The sequence below is a fragment of the Nipponia nippon genome, unplaced genomic scaffold, assembly GCF_047370975.1.
Source record: "Nipponia nippon isolate SJK-2023a ecotype South Korea unplaced genomic scaffold, ASM4737097v1 scaffold_5, whole genome shotgun sequence".
Taxonomy (NCBI): domain Eukaryota; kingdom Metazoa; phylum Chordata; class Aves; order Pelecaniformes; family Threskiornithidae; genus Nipponia; species Nipponia nippon.
This window is the reverse complement of record NW_028262369.1, coordinates 68,484,595-68,508,863: the sequence shown is the minus strand read 5'-3', so window position 1 is coordinate 68,508,863 and position 24,269 is coordinate 68,484,595. Positions and strand designations below refer to the sequence as shown.

Genomic DNA, 24,269 nt, shown 5'->3' with positions numbered 1-24,269 from the left:
TGTGGACTGGAAAAGTCACACTGCTAGCAAATAGTGTTCTGAAAGGATGTTCTAAACAATTCAGAGCATCTGGAAAGGAAGAGATGCTACTTCTCTCAATGCCAGTTATCTAAAGCTTTCTCAAATGCTTGTGGAAAAAAAATATATATGAAGATGGAACTTAGATTTTTCCTTAGCTATGGCCAACTTGCATTTATGGTTATGAGATAAACAGTCTTTTACTTAGATTTCACTTTTACACAATATTATAAATATGTTACATTGTACTGGTGCAGCAGTAACAGATTAGACTAGACTTAAGACAAAGCAAGAGACAAAATCGGCGCTGTAGGAATGTGAGCTCCCCAATAAAAACAAGTTTAAACAGGTGCAGCCCACGTGAACTGACCTGCTTAAGGAAAAGCAAAGCACAGAACATGAGCTGCATACAGAAAATACATATGCTCATCTAGGCTTTAAGTATATAGCCACAGCAGTACTGTCCAATACAGAATCAGGTAAGTTTTAAACCGCGTTTCACTTGCAATACTGCTAATAAAGTGCCCTTATTTTGGAATTATTTTTCAAACAATGAAGTTGTGAACATGTACTGCACATTTCATCATTGTACGTTATGTAAGGGATGTGAGTTTGAAACACGAGTAGTTCTTGGGGTATGAGCGGCTGTATGGGATTTATTTTGGCAGGCGCTATATTAACATTTAGGCATCACATAACACTGGGGGAGATGAACCCAGCACCTTTCCTAATTCTCCTTCACAGTAAGGACTATTCTACTGAAATGTAAGATCATAGAATCATAGAATGCTTTGGGTTGGAAGGGACCTGTAAAGGTCATCTAGTCCCATCCCCTGCAATGAGCAGGGACATCTTCAGCTAGATCAGGTTGCTCAGAGGCCCATCCAGCCTGGCCTTGAATGTGTGGGAACAAACAGCAAGGCAGGAAAAGCTTGAAATACAGCCATTGCAGTTTTGGGAAAACTTTAATAAATCACTGAGAACAAGAAACTAAGAGGGAAAGAATACTTAAATCAATGCCAGCCTCACCTGTCAGCATGTCGGGAATATTCCTCAAGCCTCACTAAGAGAATTAGTAACACTTTCAGTCAAACACACTACATATCTTGTCAAACTACTTGGTTTAACCATGATAATTTTATCTGTTTATTGCTGTAGAGCTACTTTATATAAAACACTAACTCAAGGCATACTTAAAGGCTGCTCGTAAAAGCATCAAAACTGAATCATACCTCTTCAGCTGTGCTTACCTGATACCAGCCTTGACAAGCGTAGAAAGCTGTTTCCCATCCACATTTGCTGAAGGCCACAGACTGACAGGAAAAAAACCCAACCTTTTCGCTGCTTAGAAAATTAATTTTAAATACTGCAAATATTACTATAACTGAGAGGCTTAGCAGCTACCAAGCCCAGGGAAAGGCTAGCAACATAGACCTCAATTACTGATCCTGCAGGTGGCAGCAGTGTTAGATTACTGCAACGTTACTGAAATTACTACGTTTAAAGAAAATAAGAAGTTCTTGTCTAGTGTGTACTTCCAATGTTTCAAATGGGTGAGCTGCCACTCGCCGTGCTGTGCTTCACATCATTGCAAAGCAGGCTCTGAGCAGACAAACTATTTCCCTTTCAAACGAAAGCAAGTCAGAAGATGGCTTCCAGAAGTGCTCCAGTGGCTAGTGAGCAGTCAGTCAGCAGGATCAGACTAGAGCAAATCTGAAGCAAAACACCAATCCAAAACACATCCTGGACATCTGGACCAGCTCTTTCGTTCTGCATGTAACCCACTGAGCTGCATCACTTGCTAAAGCAGGCATAGCCAAAATGTAAGGTAGTGCTGAAGTTAAAAGGTACTGGGATACAGTAATCCTTCGCAATTACACTCTACCTTACTGCTTTTCACCCTAAGCCCCACACAGGTTTAGAAGAAGCAACAGGATGTGTTGAACCTGGAATAGACTGTCACTATACAAATATAAGTAAGTAAGTACCATGTTTAATGGCTACAGCCATATAATCAGACTTCGCATTCAGTATACAAAGTAACTGCAGATTCACAGCCCTAGAGAGAGCCGGGGGTTCTGGAACAAGGAAGGGGTGAAGAACCAGCCCTTGAGGTATACCATAGGTTGGTAAAAAAAGACTCCTGCAGAGGGAAGACAGAGGGGTGGTTGGTGCTGTTGCCCTGCCAACATGCAGTTCCTACAAACACAGCTGCCGTATGCTTTGCCCTTTTGCACAGGCAAAGGTCACAATCATGTGTCCCTTGTTAGGCAACCTACTTAAGCATTCAATATAAACAAACAAAAGTGTTAAATGGTAAGTGCTATTTGAGAAGACTGTTTTCCAGCTGTGATTACCCTACAGTGTGAGTTCACAGCAAGCAAAACTAGATTACAGTTTTGATTGCTGTTTGCCTGAGGCCACTGTGGAGGCAGAGGCACAGCTTATGCTAAGCAACCTAAGCAGCTTTACAGAGCAGGTGTGGCATAGATGCCAACTGATTTCTGAAGGAACCAGCTTGACTGGGACAAACCTAAAGCCATATTGCATACGCTTGCTTTTAAGCAGCAGAATTTAATGAAGCTCAGGTGTGCATTAGCTTTAATAGTGTGCTCAGCCACCCCTTGTTCCTTAGAGCAGCCATTTGCTTCAAGGAGGAGAGGCTCAGGTCACCACGAATTAGTCCAGAGTCCCATCATGTAAGTTATAGTTTAGGACCGAATTTCTGGAGGAGCAGAATGAGCTAATTCCAGTGTGTCCTTGGGCTGCTCCTAGGCTCCAGAGGTATGCAAGACTTCCCTCCCCGCTAAACTAAACGGGTATTGCAAAATGTATAGATCCCACAGAAATAAATAGTACCATTGATCACAGAGGAGTTTGCAAACGGCTCTGTTGAAGCAGATGGGAGTGCAACACCACCACCTGTACTGAAACCAGGTTGCATTGAAACCATGTGGAACAGTAAGCCATGATGTAGATGAGCTGATCCTTAGTCTAACACGCATGAAAACTGTCCATGTTATAATCATCTTCAACGTATTATGATGCAAGTCATCTGCTTCAACGACTCTTTCCCCAGTGTGTTGTTCCACAGTAGAGACAGGTTGAATAAATTCCACTAATTCTTACAAAGGCAAGATGACGTGTAGTATTACATCACACACCTAATGAATTCCTTATATGCTTCTAAAATAGCCTAAGGCTTACATTCTCTCATGACCCAGATATCATCTACATTAGAAGCAGCCAGTCCTGCCAGTTCCTCCTTGTCCAGTCACGTCAGCATCCAGCCACAGACACATGACTCGGTCTTCAGTAATTCACCTGAGCCCTCTGCAAACTGGTCTGAGATTTGTTTTGATAGCACTTGCCAGGCCTTAGTCTAAAGCTGGTAAAAGAAAAGTGATGAAAGCAAAGGTGTAGCATATCAACAGCATATAGCTTACAGTAATGATAAATAAAGAATACTTGTTTTGCTATAAATAGTAGTTTTGTTAATATCAGCCTCACAATGCAAAACACCTGAGTCAAAAAGACAAGGCGAGAGGTGTGAGTTAATTCAAATCAGAGTTTATGATTTAAACAAGCATTCCTAGGTCCCCTATATATGGGTGCCCTTGGAGCCCCTTTTATTTGCAAGGCCTTCTCAGCAATACAGACCTATCTGTGTCAGATCAAGTAAAGTTCCCGATTCTTCCAGCACCTGGGTGCTAGCAGGGAGTCTCCTGGTGGCAGGGTGATCTCTCCCTAGGCTGGGAATCACCCAGTCAAGTGAGCTCATTTCCTGCCCAGCTCACGTGAGCTTTCCTGGTTGTGAGCTGGAGGCGTTGGGTCCTTGCCCTGCTGTCCAGGGAGTGCTGTGAGTGGGAAGCTCTTCTTGCTTTTTCTCCTGGGAAAAGATACAATGTTTCATGAAGCTGATGACTGTTTGGGGAATCTCTCATTACTAAAGAAGAGATTAAAGTTTTAGCAGTTTACTACATACATCTCTAAAAAGCTAATTACACAGCTATATAAGAACTATCAATTATGGAGAAGGCTGATGAATCTACACAAACAAGGTAAGTGTGGCTTTTGAAAGAGTATCTGTAAAAGGCATGGAGGAGGGGAAGGAAAACCACTGAAACAGAGGTGAATGCAGAGAAGAAAATATACTAGCTGTTAGCTTTCGGACAAGCATTTGGTTAATGAGCATCAACAAAACATGAAGTACGTGCAACAGAACTTTTGTAGGTACAGAAACAGTCCCTTGAAGCTATCTCGTACCTGTAATATTCTTTGCTGCTTAAATATGTCCTTTGGCAAAAGAGGAGGAAACATACTAAATTAGAAGACTGGTCTGTTTTCCACCCCTGTGTAAGAAACTGAAATCCTGACTGATAATGAGCTAGCAAATACTTCCCCCCTCTATTTTCTTTGTTTCCCCCTTTGAAATGAATGTGCTTGCTTGCTTTACCTCCTTTTTGGAGCTGCTTTCTTCAGGGTTCTTTGGCTGGTGGTTTTTCACAACTTCTAGCTGCAGGCTGTCAAACTTAGATTTGAACCAACTGTGAGCTGCTTCTAGGCTAGTTGTGATCTAAGCAAGACAGTGTAATTAGAACTGCAGAGAGAACAGTTAATGCACGCTGTGTTCTGGTTTTTGAGCTCTGTGCCAGAAGGGGCAGAACAGCATACAACTCAAATCTTTCTCCTGTACGTAGGGGTAGGAGCTCTCCACGATGCTCTCTTCCATTGCTGTGACAAGGACATATCAGAGAGGTCCTCACTACAAAGTCGCCCCTCTCTTAGAGGGGTAATGAAGTCAACATGGGTCTCCAACACAGCATAAAATACAGAGGCATTGGGAAGAAGGGGGGGAAAAAAGGATGCTGAATACCACAAACTCCTGAGAGAGATGAGGGAAGACTAACTTAGCCTGAAAAATGCTGTAGGAATACTCTCTTGCTATTAAGGTCTCTTTCTAATTACAGAACAGTACTTGGACTGATAAGTGGCATGTAAGACCTCAGGCTGAGGCACCTCTATTACTTTTTTCTATTTTACTTTATGCTGGTTAATACCCTATAAAACATCTAAACCCCTAGATTTTCACCCCGAACTACTAGAGTAATCCATGCAAGCTACAATAATTTGGGTATTGTGGTACAGTAGTGCAAGGATGAGGTGATGCAAGGACAAATGACTTCTTTGGGGGGGGGGGGGGGGGAGGGTGCGGAAAATGTGGTTTTGCGTGATGTCACATATAGAGTGACACAAGAGCAGCTCAGGGGGGCAATTTACTTGGCTACAACACTTTTGTTTGGTTGGTTAATACAGATATCCCGAGCCCGACAAAAACAATCGGCTGTGGGGGACAAAAGCTCTTCTTACAAGCTGCACTAAATTGTATTTATTCATAGAAAAGATGAAAATTTTAATATTTTTTAAAAAAAGTATGATAAACACCACTTAGTTGAAAAGGCTAAGGATGTACTCTTCACCAGAGATCTATATCTGAGATTGAAAGGGTTACTTGGTGCATATACTAAAATACTCTCGTTACTTTCAATGAATTATTATTCTAATGCTAACTAGTCTCACCTGTTCTGACTCTATGCTGGCTTCCTTCAGTTTCTTTTCTGTCTCCTCTTTGTATTTCTTCAGATGTTTGACTGTTTTTTCCAGTTTCTACGTAGAAAAAGAAGTAACATTAATTTCTATACAATTTTTCACAGCACAAATAAAGTAATGCAATGTAACAGAAGGACGCTCCAGTCTTTATTGTAAATAGCTTAGAGTTCTATCATTTAAAAAAAGAAAAAATCCTGTCTCCCTCTAAAGTTCGATATATAGTGAATGTATGTTAAGATGTTACTCAGGCTTTCTGGAGCAGACACACTAAGATTTATAGGAATATCTTTTGGCTGAGTTCATAAAGTCTTTCTACCACCTCTTCTACAGCCCCGTAGATTGTGCACAAAAATGCTTCCATGGATGTCTCGCCACTTTTTCATGCTGTTATTGCTTTACCTGACGTTCATTTTCCAGCTGCTGCCTTTGCCTTCTCTCTGCTTCCAGCTGGCTCTCCAGCTGCCTGTTCTGCACTTGCACTTCATGTTGGTTTTTCAACAACACTTGCATCTCGCTCTGTACATTTTTCAACTCTAACACAAATTTCTGGATGTCCTGTGACTGAAGACAACACAAGAATGAAATTCCAACAACATTTTAGCAGATCAGTCTCTTCAGGAAACTGGTCAAGAAAGCTCACTTGTTCATAATTCTTCTTCTGATACTCCTCTTTTATTGCTTCCATTTTCCTCAGTTCAGATTCAGCCTCCTGGAAATTGTTGAGAGAAACAAAACTTCAGGAATTTTTCAGGCTCGCTGGCTGTTACTGAGAGCTATTTCTGCAGATGTCTGCACACTGTGTCCTTATTTCTTGCCTTATGGGACTGAAGTTAGGAGAATCTATGCCCCACTGGGAAAAGGGGAACAAGCAGGTGGCAGAGTTGCAAAGGAGTCTAGATTCTCATTTAGGATCAGGTACCACTTGAACCGTAAGATCTACAGCTATAAAGGATGGAAAGGGACTAATCGCTACACAAGCAATGTTTGGCCCAATCAATAATTAAATAGACTGTATCCACAAATGATAAACAGGACAAATGCAACTACAAAAATCTAATGGGGGGGATGGGACTTTATGGCATTGTATTTCATATGGGGGGGATGGACAACAGCAGAAGCCACACAATTACTGTAGCTGCTATCAATCTATTCAACTTCTGTTCAGAATTTGAGTCCAGAGTTAGTTTTATTTTCAAGTCTAGCTCCATTGCAAAGGATCAACAGCAGTTCTACTCAGTAGGAGGAAAAAGGAGTTCTCAGCTAGGACATCTGTCTTTATTGAAAAATGTGTGCATACCCTTACCCTTTCTGTGTTAGCTTGATAGGCCAGGCATTGTCTGACTTGAGCTCTTTGGCCTTTTAGCTTTTCCCTGTAACTGGACAAAGACTTTTCCAGCTCTATTACTTTCTGCTGCAGCTCCCTGTTAGCACGGGAAACTTCAGCCAATTTGGAGGAGGATTCTTCAAGAGATTTCTTTACCTAGGAAAAAGTGAGCTCACATTAACTGTAAGAATTAGTTCGTTTCAACAATTAATAAGCAGCACACCCAATTGATTTGCTGTATCCGAAGTATGCTACAGCAGCTGCTGTTTTCACTTTTCTTTAATACCCTTCCAACAAAGGGGGGGGGAAAAGTGAATACTGGCATCTGAGTAATACTAAGCTTATGCTGAGCTTTATGATCCAGCCCCCAAGAAATGAACCAGTATTTTATCCCTGGAGATTCCTATACAACCCCAGATTATCCTTTTGAAGTCACTGGAATGACTGATATCAATGTCTAGATCTTATGTACAATGAGGTATATAGTGTTGGGGGATATAGAGTGGTACTTGAAAAAGTTAAGAGAGCACAGATATCTCTATGTCTGGCCACCAAAATGTCTGGCCACCACATAACAAAGTTCTGTTTGTTGTATACAACTGATGGACAACTCCATGATGGATGGAAAAGGAGACAAATACTTGTCATGAGCTGCTCTTGTTCTGTTGGAAAACTGTAAAGCAGACCTCTTTCTCTGGAAATCATTCACTGAAATCTTTTAATTCTATCCCTTCTCACCTCAGCAGATTCTTGACAGGCAGCCTTCCTGGAAGCCTCTTGTTCAGTTTGAAACTGCTTCTTCAAAGACTCTAAGTGTTCAGCATACATCTTTTCCTCAGTCTTGGCTTTTTCCATTAACTGTTCCCTTTAAAGGGAAGAAACAAATTCAGTTATTCACATTTATATTTAATAGGCTTTATTTTTTAAACACAAGAAAAGGAAAGACAATTCCATTGTAAATACTTTTGTCTTGGATGTACTCTGTGCACCACTACTGTTTAAAGGTTGGAATGTGTTTTCTAATATTTCATATTCCATTTATGTAAATGGATGTTCAAAATAGCTATACAAGGTAAACAGACCTTTTGGAAAAAACACTTTAGGACAACTTACTTCAGAAAATTAAATGGCTAAGCCTGTTTAGACAAAGGATAATGAGGAGATTCAGACTGTACCTACACTTAGGTTTGAGGTTTTACTTACTAGTGTTCAGTTTTGGGTGGGGAATTTAAACGGCTATCCTGTGCTCTCCTTGCTATAGCTACTGCAGGCCACTTCAAAGTGGAAGTGATATCTGCTATCCTCATGGAAAAGCTGTTTGTAGAAATGCCATAATGACCCTGGGTAAGCAGTTCCCCAGTACAGCAGAGTAGGCTGAAGAGTCATTATGGGAACGAGTGAAAGAGCCCATTTCTATAGCTTTGCATGAATCTATCTTTATCATGCTGCTGGCTCAGCATACAGTCAATGCTGATACTGATAGATGAGTAAAGCCATAAAGCTCTGATGCTAGTGCAAAATAATGTTTCTCCTCAAGTATAGTATCATGGATCTGGTCTTACCTGCAGACCACCAGCTGTTGATGCTCAGTTTCTTTACTTTTCAGTTCATATTGAGTTTGGATCAGCTTGCTCTGCAGGGTATTATTGATCTGCAGAACTTCTTCCAAACGACGAACAAGTTTCTTGTTGTCTGTCCTAGCACTTTCTAGTGCCTTACAAAGTGGTTCCACCTGTGCAGTAACAACAAATCAGATTTATACTTGCCAAAATGAAAAAGCTTAGAAAGGAATATTTTTTTCCTTCCCAGTCAGTATCAACTTAGAGGAAGTAACAGTGTGTTCACCAGCTGTCCGATTACAAATGTCCTAAGCACAGGCATCTAAATGGGAACCTTTACAATGCCAATCCACTGACCGGCTTAGTCAGAAGGATTAGAACAACTTGTCATATAGCCATGACTTTCTTGGGGAAAAAAAAAAAATGTTCTTTGCCAATAGTGAGTGTGTTTGGGTTGTGAGGTAACCCTTTTGACACTAAGTATTATGAGGAGAGATGAAAGCAATTCCTTAGACTCTTTTTCCCTCCATTCTAATAAGAAAAAAATAAAGGCTATATAAACTTCTGAAATCTCTGTTCATATTATGTATCCAGCTGCAGACTGTAAAACCTGTGCCAAGGAATTTTTCTTTAGAGAGGAAATGCTTGCCTCCTTCAACACTTGGATAATGATTTTCCTGCTCCACAGCCAAAAGCTGATAGAATATCTTTGCCTAGATTCACATGAATGTGTTGCACCATATTGTATTCAGAAACAGAAAAGGTACTTGGCTCAACACCAAAAATGCAGTGGTGGCTGTTACGACGGAAAAATGCTGTCTCTACCTGGCTGCTGTGCTGTCTTCCCATGGCAACCAGTTTGGCTTGGCTATGTTCCAATTCTGTTTCTAACCTCTGTATTTTCTGTTGAGTCTGGCTCCTGAAAATGGAAATCAGATTAAAAAAAATCATGCATTAAGGCAATTTGTGCACACCTCCTCTGAAGTGGTGACCATCTCACAGTTTGGTTCTCTACCGTAACCATATTAAGTTTTGCCTGTCACTGAAGGTAAACTTAAATTGTTTTTTACCTACTTTCCACAAGATGCACAAGGCCTGCCAAGCTTGCAGAGTTAGCTACAAGCACTTGGTGTACTTGGTTCACTAGTACTAAGTATGTTTCAGTGTTGCAGGAAAGGATATAGGAAACTTTTCAAACAAATTTGTCCTATAGCTTATTAGCCAGAACCATGGGGAAGATGCCACTCTTCAACTGTACCTGTCTTCACCACACTGCTGACAGACCACAGAAACAGGATCAGTTTCACTTACTTGTCTTTCCAGAGGTTGCTGATTTCAGTGTCCTTGTGTCCCAGCTCAGTTTGTACTGCATCCAGAGCTGCTTTCGTCCTGTTATGAGAAGCTAACACATGCTCCAGCATGGCTGTCGCCTTACTGTTATCATCCTTTGCTGCGTCCAGCTGGTGCTGCAGGTTTGCCATCTGCAGTACAAGAAATCATTAGGAAAAGGAGCAGGGAGATCGGTCATCTCTTAGAGTTTTATTAAAGGATTCTTTTATAAGTAACCTGCATGCTGGCAGCAGGGCCAAGAGTATGCAATGGTTCTGAACATGGAAATAGCTTCCTCTAATGACATAACCTTTGTTCTACCCCGGTTTAGGCCCAAGCTGAGTGTGTGGTGGTGTTCTTGGGGTTTTTTTTGTGGGTGTTTTAACTGCTAGTTCCAATGCTTCTGAACTCTTGGCACCCAGGCTTCAAGAAGTGCCACAGATGCGTGAATCTGGGTTTTTAGTCAAAACCAGTTGCTGATTCTAATGTTGCTTAGCCTAAGTTTTCATCTGCACCTCTTTCAAACAAAAACCACTTAAAGGTTTTGGTCCCTTTTAATTTTCAGCCATTTCTTCATTATCATCAATTAGTCAACCGAAAGTAGCCATCATTCTAACTTGGGTTTCATGGTCATCACTCACCACAGTAAAGTCTCCTTCATTAATCCCAGTAGATCATCCAGTTTTCAATGATCTTGGAGTAAGAATGTCTATTATAACCTCCAGTTTTTATCCCATGTTCTTTATAGCATTTAAAAGAATCCTCTGGCTGACCCTACGAGAACCTCCACATTCAGACACAGAGTTTCTTAAATGTTCATCTTGTTCAAAATGAACTTGGTGTAAAGTAGAGCCGGGAGCACAAGCATGTAAATCAGATTTCATAGTTTCTTCTCTTGCGCCTGCAGCTGACCTAGCATTATGATCAGGAGACTTCTGTTGCCAGGACCTTGCTGGTTTTTTTTTTCTCTTTGGTGCCATTCCTACCACAAAATCGGTCAGCCCTTGGAGGCAGTGAAGATATGAGTACCAAAACCAGAAATTGTAAAAATACTCTCCAAAACATCTATTCACTGGAGCAGAAGTAGATGCTACATCTTAATCCTAAGTCTGCATTACTTCAGGAAGACATTTAAGCTCTCTTCTGTGATACTTGCCACAGCACATTATCCAAAGTCATCTTGGCAGCAGCAAGACACAGTGCTGACTGGAACTTCATTAGAAGTCTGTGATCTTAGCTGTTGTCACAGCTCTGCAGAGCCAGTCCCCTGGTTCTGACCACCCCTCTGGTCTGTTCCCACTGTGAGACCTTTCTACAGCTAGTTCTATATAGCCGCAAACCAATGGAACTGAGTGTATTAACCTTCCCAAAATCTGAAAGCATTCAGGTCATGGATTCCAATCATCAACATAATATCCAATTACCTTTGACTATCTGATGGACCATCCTCTATGATGAAGAATAATGTACAAGAGAAACTTCGATTCATTTTGCTTTCTGGAAACAGAAGGCAAAAATAGGACCTCCTGTTTTCCACGGAAGTATCCTAAAACATGGTCACATCTTCTGTCTAATTTCTAGATTGATGGAGATTGTGGATACGATTGACAGTTTGTCACTTTTGCCTCTTTAGTTTTCCAACTCAAAATGACTACAAGATTGCTTTGGTATCTGAGAAGCAAGGGGAGTCTGTAAAGAGCATTTACTGTTACAAGTTCATTCTTGCTTGTGAACAGAAGGGTCAATGCAGTTACTTCAACTTACAGCTTAGAATAACAAACTCATGACAGAGAGAGCCCACTTCACAGTCCTATACCTACAAGCTCGGTTTCACTGCCCAGGATAACACACCTCTTCTCTGTACTTCTGTCTGTTAAGACTGAAGCAGAACAACTACCTGCCTCCCGGCAATATAGCTAGACAAGTATTATCTGCAACTATTTGTTCTCTTACGGGGAAATAATAACAAAACCTGAGGACTGTCTCTATAATCCTGTAAACTGTGTGTTTTCTAGCCTGAATAGATGCAATCGACTTGCATGAAAAACAGCTCTGTTCAGCTGAGCTTCTGCAGTTCTCATGTTTGTTTTGATGAAATCAGGTTCTGTTTCCAGCTGCAGACTAGAATGCTACAGTTAACATTAAAGGTATGCTCTGTTCTTCAGGAAAAAGTGTGTTGAATCTGATTTCTAATGGCTACGTAAGCATTAGTTAGTCTGACCCTAATTCTCAGCGGTAAGAAGTTCTCAAAGTTCTGTTTCACCTGAGTGTATTTGGTCTCTATGCAATGCACTTGCAAAGCTCACTGTTATCTAAATGTGCATTTACAGCTCTTCCTGCAGCTTTTGCACTTCAGTCTTAAGAAAAGAGATGTGGCAAAATAGCTCAGATTTCTTTTAGTGCAGAAATGGAAAAGCATTATCTTATCTGGAACACAGAAGCAGAGTGATGTGACAATGTCTCTCTGCCCAGAGCAAGTTGGGTTTTTTTTTTTTTTTTTTCCCCTGAGTCCCATAGTAGGAGAAGCAGCAAGTGAATCGCTTCTAACTTATCCTTCCATAGAAATAATTCCAGATTAGAATTCACCTTGTTTTAATATAAGTACAATGTCTTGGTCACATCCTTCTGTCACTACCATCAGACCTAGGACTATTGCGTAAGTGTAGCTTTCTTGCTCTCTAATAATCACTACACATTCTGTGCTGTTTTTAAAAGAAACTCAGGAATCTTTGCACCACTGTCCCAAATTCTACGACACAGCTCACATTGAAGTAAAAGCTGTACTTTCAGCACCTCACCTACTGTCTAGCTAACTTATGCTTAAGAAAGCTTACATATGCTGTTTATTTTTGCATACCACCATGGTTTGCCTCCCTCCTTGTTAATTTGTATTTTTTATAAAGTTTTCCATGTTTCTAATCTTTCAACCAATTTTCTACCCATTATTTTTGTTTTAATGCCCCCTAGTGGTTCTTAAACATTCTACTATTTTCACACATCAAGCAACTTAATTATCACAAATCCTAAAGATCCTACATCAACAGCATCTTGTCACCCAAAGGCAGTATGACCAGGACTGAAGATGATTTTGATATAGAACTCTGTGTGCAGTGTCAAGCACATACATTAAAATAAATTAAGTACAGAAGATAAATAAGCATTTCCCTCCAAATTAAGTACTGAAGAGCTAAGGTTAAACAACCTTATCTTAGATGAACATAAAAACCAACTTTCCCTTTTGAGCTGACAAAGAGGATGCTGAGAGGTACCTGAAGTTTTCCTTTGTCATATGTCAGTTTATTCTTGCTGTCGGTCAGCTCTGCCAGCACCTGTTGCACCTGCTGCTGGGCATACTGAGTAAAAAAGAGCAGATGTCACCATACCGTAGGAAAAACAAGGCAAAAAGCAACAAAAAAGGTGCTCAGTGTCCTGTTTCTCCCTGAGTATTTTAACTTTTCTCTGTTGCTTCAGGTATCATTTTTCAATTAGGTGAAACACTAAAACAGATTTTTAAAAAATTGTAAAAATATCCAAATGGCATAAATTCCCCCAAGGCAGCTTAATCTCTAGGAAGAATTGCTCAAATTGGTACAACCTTCCAGATGGCCACAAGAAGGCCTGTCCTAGAAGCACAGGCAATAGAAATGGAGAGATGAAAGAAATCTTTGACAACAGGGAAGAGAGAAGCAAAAATAACTAGAAGAACAAGAAGGCATGGACAGAATTAAAATAACTTAGAGAGTAAAGAATATAAAACAATTAAAAATCAGGCAACTTTAAGGTTCTGAATTGCTCTATTGATTCATATTCTTTATACTGATGACTGCCAAAGGAGTTCTGTGTTAAACAGAAAAAAGATATATATATGTTACAGACTAACTACTGTAGAAATGTAACTTTGATTATCAAATAACAAACATTCAAAAGGTGTTTCAGTTAATTCTTCTTTAGCATCATGATGTTAGGACCTTATCAGGAGCTAAGCATTTCTTAAGATCTGCAAAGTATACAACTGGTCATTATATCCAACACTGTAAAAAAAAATAAAATGGTAAAAGCACCGGTAGCACAGTATTAATAAGCTTTTACTCAACTTTTCTGGAACCAGTCAAGTATCCTGATCCAGGTGACTGAGAGTAGAGAGAAATAATGGAATGGGAACAAGTTAAAAACAGGAGTGGGGTCCCAAATGCAAATTTGTCCACAAAGGGCATAAAACTGTTGTTAATGCCTTCCCAATGTATACAAGCTGAACATATATGTACAGATGTACAAGCTGTATACCTGTACTAGAAAATGGAATGGAGCCATAGGATTTTAATGACATGCCTAAATGTCCAATACCTGAAGCTCTATATAGTCCTCTTAGCTCATCCCACACACACATCTAAAAACATAGAATAACATTTGAGATATCTTATCCTTTTGTTTTCAGTTTTTTCCCCTTTTTGATCCCTTCATTTGATCAGGCACTCTCCATAAAATACAGATTACTTCAAAGAGCACCTTGATTCCTGCTACAGTTACTTATCAGTCAGGTCATCAGTTATCTACTTCATTAGCAGCTTACCTGCTCATGTACCAGTGCAGCCAAGCGATCCAATAGCCTCTTGTTCTCTTCCTCTAGTGTTTGCAAAGTGAATTTCATTGAAACCATTTCTAGCTATGAACAAGAAAATCCAACTCTAATTGTACCACTTCAAGATTTCCACAGTCACAATACATGAATATCATAAAACCTCAGCACTACATATGGATTAGGTATAGTCTCTCCGGTTTCAGAGAGCAATTCTGCAACAGTGAAAGAATCATGCTGACTTCAGTCACAACACTAAGGAATTTCTCATTTATACCACAAACACTACTTTTCCTTTTTCAGGCTATGCATATGCAAGGAAGCTACACAGGTAAAAAAGCTAGGAGAAGCTGAAAATTATTTATTATTTGCCACAGCAGCATAACAAACTTATTGCTACAAATAGGGCCTTGTGTAGGTAGCAGTAGGGTTGCTGCTCCAAATGACACATCCATATAGGTAAGAAAAATATGAAACAGGAAAGTGAACAATATGGCTATGGTAAATATCACATTATTTAGAAATAATTTAGTTGAGAGAGTAAGCAAAATGAAAGGAAAACTTAGGGAAAGACAACACTAAATTTAAAGAACAGCCATATATATTGCAAGATACCTCATTCTCGTTTTTTTCTACTTCCAATTTGTTCCTTTCCTGTATTGTTTCATTTGCTGTTGTCCTTATCTGTCAAAAGAAATGTGAATCATTGTCACCTGAAAATGTTCAGATTCATAGAAATACTACACATCTTCAGAACAGTTGATCTGAAGGTTGCAAGTCAACTATGAAGTTCAGAAATAATATCTGCAGAGCTGCCCTGTCTTCTCTCCCTTTTCATGCTTCAGAGAGGAGACATTACAAGTCAAAACATAAGCACAGTAGGAAAGGGGAGAGTGTGTCACACTTGCCACTGCAATAGGGAAAAATAATTGTTCTGAAAGCGAAACTGGTATGTAAATAAGAACTCTAGTGATGTGGGTCTGAAAGCAGCCTTCAAGAATATAGCTTTAAAACAGTAAGTTTTCTGTACCTTCTGTTGAAGATGTTCCTTTTCTGCCAGCAGAGATCCTTTCTCTTGCAAAGCTGTCTCAAGTTCACCTTGCAGTCTAGCAACAGTACGTTCCAAAAGCTGTCTCTGTGTGGCAGCTGCCTCCTCAGCAAGGTTTGCTTTCTGCCTGTATTTGCCATGCTCTGTACGCAAGGCCTCCCTAAAGAAAGGCAAAATAGCCAAGCTGGAGTTCTAGCACAACAGAGGGACAGAAGATGGCCTCCATATTAAATACCAAACTGGCCCTTCTGTGTTAATAAGTAACAAGTGCTAGAGAAGCAGGAATCAAGGTGGTCAGAATGCAACGGAGGAAGGGGAAACAGAGGCTGCAGACGAGAAAACTCCTCACAGCTCTCTTTGAAGCTGAGCCCTCTCACGCTGCACACTCTGCAGCTCTCCAAGAATGTTGGTATGGGCCGCATTCAGAAGCGAGTCTTGTTCTTGCAGCTTACGAGTCTTTTCTTGTTCTGCCTAAAGGGGAAAAATTACCCAGGCAGTAACACTAACATCAGAATGATGAGGGACGAGTAATTAATTTACAAAGCTGTTGATTTGTCATTGAGCTCCTGCATCATCCCTATAGTTCTGCATATTGCACTGTGCTGCTGCTTGAATAGGGTGTCAAAGCTGAGTTCACCTTACCTAGCTTTTATATATATGTATTTAATGTCAGATCCTTATTACCTCCACTCAGCTTCTGCATTTACAATGTCCATTAATTCCTACGTTCCTCTTTCTCAGTGGTTACAGGATGTTTCTATAAATAGTATTATCATATTTACACTCTTTCCCCATAACATGTGACTTTTTTTTCCTTCTGTATTGACAATAAATCTTTGCCAAAGAAGGACATTAACACTTTTTTATCACCACCTTCATAGAACTTCCATTGCTATATGTAAAGTATTTTACTCTATTCCCACAGATTATCAGTATTAGGAATTAGCCTGTTGTCTAATGTCTGAGCTGCAGATAACTTTCTTGGACTGTAATAGTAGGCTACATACCTTAAGCACGGTCTGATGATCTGAAATGAGTTTAGCATTCTCCATGGCAACACTTTGGAGTGTGGTGCTGAGCTCTGAGCATTGCTGGCTTAAGTGGTCATTAAGGACCTGGTTAGACAGGAGGATGAAAAACATGTTGTCAGGGTTTTGGTTTTGTTTTTTTTTTTTCCTGCATAGTAGGCTGTCAGAAACTTTTTAAAAATCTCTTGCAGACATGGAAAAATCTACTTTAGGTAGAAAGTGTCCAAAAAAATTTGTTCAGGCAGTCCCAGTTTATGGTAGACTTATTCCAAGGTGTTAAAAGTTTACCATAATGGGAAAAAAAAAGAACATAGTTTAAACTACCAATCAAGCATAATCACTTATTAGTTTTGAAGTCCAAAAAAAGTAATGTTTCTAAGGCAAAGAAGGCAAAAATTGAAAATGGACCCCTACTAATTTCATAGTTGAATTATTGTAGGTAACCAAAGAAAAATGGAACTTTCTGTGGAAGACATATCCAAATCCCATTACCAGTGAACACTGCCCAATAAACAAGTAGCTGTTGGGGGGGAGGGAAAAAAATAGAAAAATGTTTTCTAAAATATGTTCTAAAGTGAGGGAAAGTAGAACAAATAAAATTTTTTAGAATGTACCAAGGTCAACCTTTTGTCCCAAAAGGCAGAGGAGATTTTAGTCGAGCAGGTTCTCCATATTTGACTCATTAATAGAAATATATTCACATAGAATCTAAAGATGCAAAGGAATACAAATGTACTACTTCAAGGGTAGACAGAAGATGGAGCAGCAGTAGTTCTGCATGTCCTGGCCCCTGAAAAGACGACACTTTCAAAAAAAGCTGATTCAAAATAAGTATTGGGAAGAAAACTTTCCAGCCTTAAGGCTGGGAAATCTGGAACAGTTATCTAGGCTAGTGATTGAATTCCTTCACTGGAAGTTGTTCATTAGCCCACATTACCCGAGGGCACTAAACTTTGTCTCCTGACCTGCACTTGGGGCTTCCCAGTAAATGTATAATCATTTCTCGCTGTAATCACTTATTTTGTTATACTCTATTTCCATTTTAAAAACAAGAGTAGCTATTCTCATTACCTGTACTTTCTCTGCTGTTTCTTGCAGGGTGGTCATTTTAGACTGAAGTTGCAGGTTCTCTTTGCATTGTTTACTAAAGGACAGCTGTGCATTCTAAGGGGCAATAAAACAGAATATCCACTGAGGAAAAAAAAAAATTAAGTGGCATTTAGCCAGGCACTTCGCAAGCATCCAGTCTTTGTTTCATACTTGCCTATATCCTTTAAGCTATTGTCACATGGCTATGTGCTCTTGCAAGCACTGGACACGGCTCCTATAGTACAAGCCTCTTTCTGAAATACACTTTGAAATAATAACCAAAGTGCCACCTGCTCTAACTTAGCTTTGAAAGTTGAGGGTGACTTCATACCCTTCTGAGCTCAGACTTATTAGTCTTCACTATAATTAATCTCAATACTTCTGAACTTAAAAGATGTCCCTGCCAGAAGCAGTACAATTCACAACTGAAGGAATCCTTTGCCAGCACTGTGAGACTCCACATCTAAGCTGGACTTTTACCCTATCTTCACTGAAAGTTACTCTTTCAGGCAAGACTTCAGACAGCACACACAGTCCCTACATAGGCAGTAAGCATACCTCTTTGCCCATTTAGTACCCAGCTGACCAAGGTTCTGATTTTTCTGTAGTATTAATCACCAATCCATCTATTTTTCTCCTTTGTATGCAACACTTGTGCTACCGCAACTGTGTTTCATGGTCAGTTCTAGCTTTCCAAGGAACGCATTTGTATCACTGTTTTGATATTTCAGTAGTATATGAAAAGTAATCTTTCAAAAAATAAGTAGGGCAACCCCAAACTGGTAAAATAATAAAACAAGACATTCAATTAGTAGCCTTGGTTGCATTTGGCATTTGTCCACATAAAAATTCTGCCTCTGAAGTGTGATACACTTGAAAGGCCCCATATAAGCTGTTCTGATCTTTATTTAGCTCTTTTCCTCACCAATACTTGTTTACAACTTACTTTTGCTTCTTCACCAAGCTGGGAAATGATACAGTTCCTGGAGTCTAAAAATAGAAAAGAATGTCAGGACATGCTTTGTTATCTTTTTGGTAATTTTAAAAGATGACATTTTGATTTCATGTTTGAGTTTAGCTAAGTTATTGAACATGCGACAAACAGGTAAGACTTCTACAAATGTGTTGTTCTTTAACACCTGTCTTGGTAACTTCAATATTTCAGCAAAATTACTTTTAAAAATTGATTCCATAAATTAATTCTAATTTATTTAATTTTAAAATTAAGCATGCCATCATGCCAGTCTCCTACACATACCACTTCTGTGATTGCTTGAGCAAATCAAATAACGCTAAGTCTCTTATTCAGCTGTCTAGTGTGTAAGCAACTGATTTCTCCTGACTACAACCCACAGCCCATATGCAACTTCACAAGTTTTTGTGCGTTGACAAAGAACAATAGTTAGATCCCTCCTTAAACCATACAGATCTAAAAGCAGAAGCATTTTTGTCAGAATTTGAATCAACCTGCCTATAATAGCTAGCCTCTTATTCTGCTGTGCTGTATCATACTGGAAAAAAAGGAAGACAACAAGAGACAATTCGGCATGAGCAGGGTAGGAAGGGAAATCTAGCCAAAATATTATGACATCCAGGGTATCATCAAAGGATCACTCAAAAGTTCCTTCAGTTAACAAAGGGAAAAAGCCTTGATCAGCAGGATTATTTGACACAGAAGTAAAGAAAATTTGTATGTCTCATTTAAATTTGTCATTTGCATATGGATTTGTTCTGAAGGAAAGAATTCTTCTGCCATCATTCTCCCCCATTCAGCCAAGCCTGCCACAACATGACAATTTTCTGTCCTCTTGCCATGCCTTACGCAGAAACGCTGACTGCCTTTTGTGAGGCATGGGTTAATTATTGGATGTGTGATTTGCAGAATAACAAACAAAACATATGGGAAACAGGAACACTTCTGTAAAAGGAGTAGCTAGAAATCTAAAGTAGGTCCTGAGGGAAGGATCACAAGAACAATAATTATGCTAGGATTCAGGCATGGTTATTTGGGAATAAGGAAGAGACTTTAGGTTAGGAACATTTACCTTTAATTTTGACAATATGGAGCTTCCCCCAACCCTGGAGTGCATTAAATGCCACTTAGCTCCCTTACACACAGCTACTTTCACATCGATAGACTGGGAATCTAAATGAGATCAACTAGAGGCTTATCCAAGATGCTTGTCCTTATACTGATGTTTAACAGAGCACATTTTTTTTAATCGGCTGCAAAAAGACTCAATAGCAATGGGCATTCTGCTTGCGCATCAGTTCAGGAATCATGTGTTAATGGTTACTTGCTAGACGAAGTCTCCTCTGAAAAGAATTTATGCTGATGGAATCTTTTCATATTATTGTTGTGTATTCATTACCCTGATTACCACTGTAGTCAGTTTCCTCTAGGTAAGAAAGGGCTTTAGAAACATCACATGCAAACTAAAGGCCTTTAATATTTCATCACCTCTTAAGCTGCCCTCCATTCCTGTTGACTGGTAGACCTGCTGCAGGTCTGGAGGACCTCAGTGCTTGCTTCCTCTCACTGTGGAAGCAGTGAGAGAAGGGCTAAAAAGATATGACAAGAACCCACTGTTATACCCAGCTCAGCTTTCAGTTGTGTACACTGTTGCTCCAGTTGGGCAGTTCTTTCCTCCTCCTCTTGCAGCCTCACTCGGGCTAGCTGGACATCTTTACGCAACTCTTGGCAGTCCTGCTGTAATATTCGTACCTGCAATGATATCAGATTATTCTTTAAGATGCAGAATTCCGTCAGGCAAACCTAAGTAAATTTCAGAGCCTGAAAAGTTGATCTAACTGGAAAAGATATAGCCTGATCAGCCTCTCCTCTCCTTCTGCTTGTCCCAATCTTATGCAGAAGACTTTTATGGCAAGCAACTCAATTTCTATATGTAACGCAGCATATGTGTGCTTAAAATCATCTTTACATGACAGGTAGAATCTAAGAAGTTTGCGCAATTAAAGATTACAGAAAAGATTAAGCTATGGAAGACGAAGGTGAATGCAATACTCAAGGCACTTAACAAGTCTGTCTCATGCCGTTTTGTGAGGAATTTTTTTTGTTTTAACACTAATTAATAAATATACCACAGGGTCAACTATACCCATCAGAAAGTGACAGATTAATTAAACTAAGTCTTTGCTTCTCACATGATGTATAATTCATATAGTTCAATAAAGTATCCCTCATTTTTCCACTTCTGCTGTAGAAGAACACAAAGATGATAAAAAGCATGTAGGAAAAAATCTAGTAATTTCTAACAGAACTTTGTATGTTTCAGGAACAGAGAGACCTTGATGATCATCAAAAAATTGGAAAAAACCCTCTTAGTTATTCAAGTTTTGATACTTTGCTATTCACTTTCTTTTATCCTTACTAAACTGTTGATATGAATTCAGAAGGGTTAGAGTGACTGCATGTGGCTTGTGTGTGTGCACGCATGCAGAGAGGGGGATTGGTTTTGTTTATTTGAATTACGTGCAAGCCAGTTAATTTCTACCATGAACTATGGCCCCTCCCCATACTCCAAAATAGCTAGATAATACAAATACAGCTGAGAACAAAAATCTAGCTTTGTCATCATGGCAATTAATGGAGAAAACATTCTTACTCCCAGCAGGTTTAAGATCTCAACAGAATACTTTTCAGAAATTCCGTTTTCTTCTATTTCTTTCTGTTTATCAGTACCTCAATTATAAAGAGGCTTGTTTGGCCTGGTGAAGAAGAGGTGCAGGCAGGATCCAGTTGTGACCCACAAATCTGAGAGGTAGTCACAAAGATTATGAAGTCAAACTCTTTTCAGTTGCATTGAATGATTTAAGAAGGGGTAGTGGTCCCAAATTTAAGCTTGAAACGTTCAGATCGGATGCTAGAAAAAAATCTTAACTGGAACATTACTGCAGCAATATAAAAAGAACATACCTAAAGCAGCCATGGAATCACAGTCCTTGAACTCTGTTAGACAAATCCACCACTGCCCCAATCCAGTGTTTGTGATACTCCTACTCTGAGCAGGAAGTTTGACTACATGATCTCTTCTGATCCCCATTGGTACAAAATGTAGTAGTTATAAAGCGTTTTAACTGGTTTCTAGGAACAATATTCAAGTTCTTGCTCTTCCTCCCAGATGAGAAAATGAAAACAAATACAAAAGAAGACTGAAAGTTTCTCAAACCTGCTTCTGTTCTGCTTCTACTGTTGTTTCCATGTCCTGTACGTGACACATCACAGTTGCTTGGGATTCCTCCAAAGACTCCCGCAGGTTGATCTCCTGGGATAGCTGTTCTGTTAGCTAGAAAAAATAAACACTTTCTGACCCAGGTCTAATTAAGTAGGTTGAACAAATACTTCGAGATCATATATGAAAGATGTTCTGTCTGAGTATTTAGTTATGAGGATGGCTGACAGGTTCCTTTGGGTTATGCACATTTCAAAATTGCACCCAGAATATTATTTAAGGATCATCTTCTTCAAATCTTTAAATAATACTTGGCAAATTCAGCCTCCTGCTAAGCTCCTTGCTCTTGTACTTACCTCCTGAAGTCTACAGTTAATTTTCTGTTTTGTGTTCCTCAGCTCCTCAGCTGCAGTCATTACACCCATCTAAAGAAGACGAAAGGAACAGATATTTTTATACTTTCGTGTTCATAACTATTGCAAAAGCAATAGGTATTATAAAATGCAACTGCCATGCAAACACCTAGAACTTGAGTTCTATCTCCAGTCTGATGTTCTCTGTTCTGAAGCACTGAATATAAGAGTGCAAGCACTGAGAAGCAATGTATTCTTTAATACAATTAATGAGATTGAGTGACATATTCCATTGAAGTTCTCTTCAGGGGAGATAGTAATAGAAGTGTAAGATTGAAATACCAGAGAAATGTAAGTTCCTGGAAAAACAGAAAAGCTGTTGAGAACTCTACACATGAAAGCTCGGATGAACTTAAGTCATGAAGATGAAAGAATTACAAATCTCAAATATTTTTATTCTTGATTTGCTGTGTAATTTTTTTTAATTGATGGAAGCACAGATTCTCATTATCAAAAGTGTTTGCTTTTACTGCCAACAATATACCATAAACTCCTTCTTTCCAGTTCAGTGTGCTTTCTGTTCAACTATGTCAGAGATGAACGTACTGAAAAACAAGTCTGTTAATACCTGAAACTATAATAAGATCATAATCTTTTGCACCTTGGATGCAGTTGTAATCTCCAGAGCAGTACTCAGTCTCTGAACTTCTTCTTTTGCCTTTTCTTCAGCCTCTTTCATGTCACTTAGGTGTTGGCGCAACTTCATTGCTTCTTGCTGTACAACCTTCATTTCTTGCAAATGCTCCTCGTGGATTGCATTCAGGCGCTGCTCCAATTGGGCTGCCACAAGGAAAAGGCAAAAAACTTTCATTGACAGAAAAAGCATATGAAAGGACAACAAAGAACAAAGTGGTAAAAAAACCTTTTTTACTACCTGCGTGCTTCGGATTCAGTTCCTTTTCTGTCTGCAGCCGGAAGATGTTTAATTTCAGTGTCTGTACAACACTCTCTAACCGACACATTCGATTCACCAGTGTTTCACAGTTTTTCCACAGTGTATTCTCTCCCACAAATGCTACCCTGGCCTGCACAGGGCTAATGGCTGGGTGACTAGCAGGTGTTTCTGAGTGGAAATGATCAAGGCTGAAAAGGAGAAAAGACAGACCTACTCTGTGTATGCACACCTACCTGACATTGCACATATGCATTACAGATGTGATTAGATTAGATTAGAAACCACCTTTCACAGAGCTGGAAGGTTTCCTGTAACCCCAGGTTACTGTGGCCCATTCTCACCGACCCTGACAGTACCGGTTCCCCCACGGAGAGAAGAGCAAAGCATGGCAAATGGGGGCAAAGAGGAACAAGACGAAGAAATTAAAGAAAAGTGTGAGCTCTCTAAGAAGGAAAAACCTTACCCCTGCTTTCTCCCTACCTCTGCCCATCGACGCTGAGCGCCTCCAGGTCTCGCACGAGCGCGCTGGTTTGCTCTTCCACCACCCTCATCCTCAGGTGGAGTACCATGAAGGCCTCGGGCGCGGTCGCCCTGACACTCGTGGGCATGACGGTTGGCCTGGCCATTGTCGCTCCGGTGCCTCCCGCTCCCGCCCTGCGGGGACCCGCACCAGCCATGGCTGAGGCACCCCTCACACGGCGGCCACCTCGCCCGCCGGCCGTCCCCGCCCGCAACCCGGCCCGCCGCGCCCCCTCACCCCCTCCACACCCCCGGCCGCCACCCACCGTGGCCGGGCCAGCCCACCGCCATGGCGCTCCGTCCCCTTCAAACCCACCCGCTCCCGGCGCGGCCGAGCCCGCATGCGCGGCGGCGGCCGCCGTCCAGAACCTGGGACAAGGCACGGCGGGGGCGCATGCGCGGCAGGCCGGGCGCGGGGCACGCTGGGAGCTGTAGTCCCCCCCTTTCCGCGGGACCGGGGTTCAGCGAAGTGCGTGACGTGGCGCTGCCCGCGGCGGGCGGGCGCCCCCGGCGTCCGGCCTCACCCTCCGGTGTCAGGGTGCGCCTGAGCCGCTGCTGGTGAGCGGGGTCCTGGGACTGGCACAGGAGATTCTGCTGCAGGCCCTCCCCTGCCCCGCCGCTCTCCTGCCCTCGCCCCTTCACGCCGCGGCAGAGGCGGCAGCGGTGGC

The 24,269-nt window shown here is 40.7% G+C and overlaps 1 protein-coding gene across 12 annotated transcripts; it reads right to left on the bottom strand.

Annotated features, from left to right (window-relative positions):
* Positions 1 to 47: 47 nt before the first annotated feature.
* Positions 48 to 24,022, bottom strand: CCDC150 (coiled-coil domain containing 150). Of its 12 annotated transcripts, XR_015699276.1 has the most exons (27): positions 23,918 to 24,022; positions 23,563 to 23,736; positions 23,062 to 23,270; positions 22,789 to 22,967; positions 22,131 to 22,199; positions 21,772 to 21,888; positions 20,177 to 20,306; positions 18,528 to 18,571; positions 17,564 to 17,656; positions 16,472 to 16,579; positions 15,814 to 15,935; positions 15,447 to 15,624; positions 15,032 to 15,100; positions 14,411 to 14,503; positions 13,110 to 13,193; positions 9,823 to 9,992; positions 9,337 to 9,430; positions 8,515 to 8,684; positions 7,691 to 7,817; positions 6,932 to 7,108; positions 6,269 to 6,337; positions 6,028 to 6,189; positions 5,599 to 5,685; positions 4,475 to 4,594; positions 4,285 to 4,314; positions 3,679 to 3,907; positions 48 to 3,406 (listed from the first exon to the last, which is right to left on the bottom strand). XR_015699276.1 is itself a non-coding variant. In XM_087734510.1 (26 exons), the coding sequence occupies exons 1-26, from the start codon at positions 23,995 to 23,997 to the stop codon at positions 3,812 to 3,814; spliced, it is 3,051 nt and encodes a 1,016-aa protein (XP_087590636.1). In that variant the 5' UTR covers positions 23,998 to 24,022; the 3' UTR covers positions 3,567 to 3,811. The 12 variants fall into 12 exon arrangements, 11 of the variants coding, with proteins under 11 accessions (XP_087590636.1, XP_087590637.1, XP_087590638.1 ...); XM_087734510.1 differs by lacking the exon at positions 48 to 3,406 and having other exon boundaries at positions 3,567 to 3,907; XM_087734511.1 differs by lacking the exon at positions 48 to 3,406 and having other exon boundaries at positions 3,567 to 3,907; positions 23,868 to 23,968.
* Positions 24,023 to 24,269: the final 247 nt, after the last annotated feature.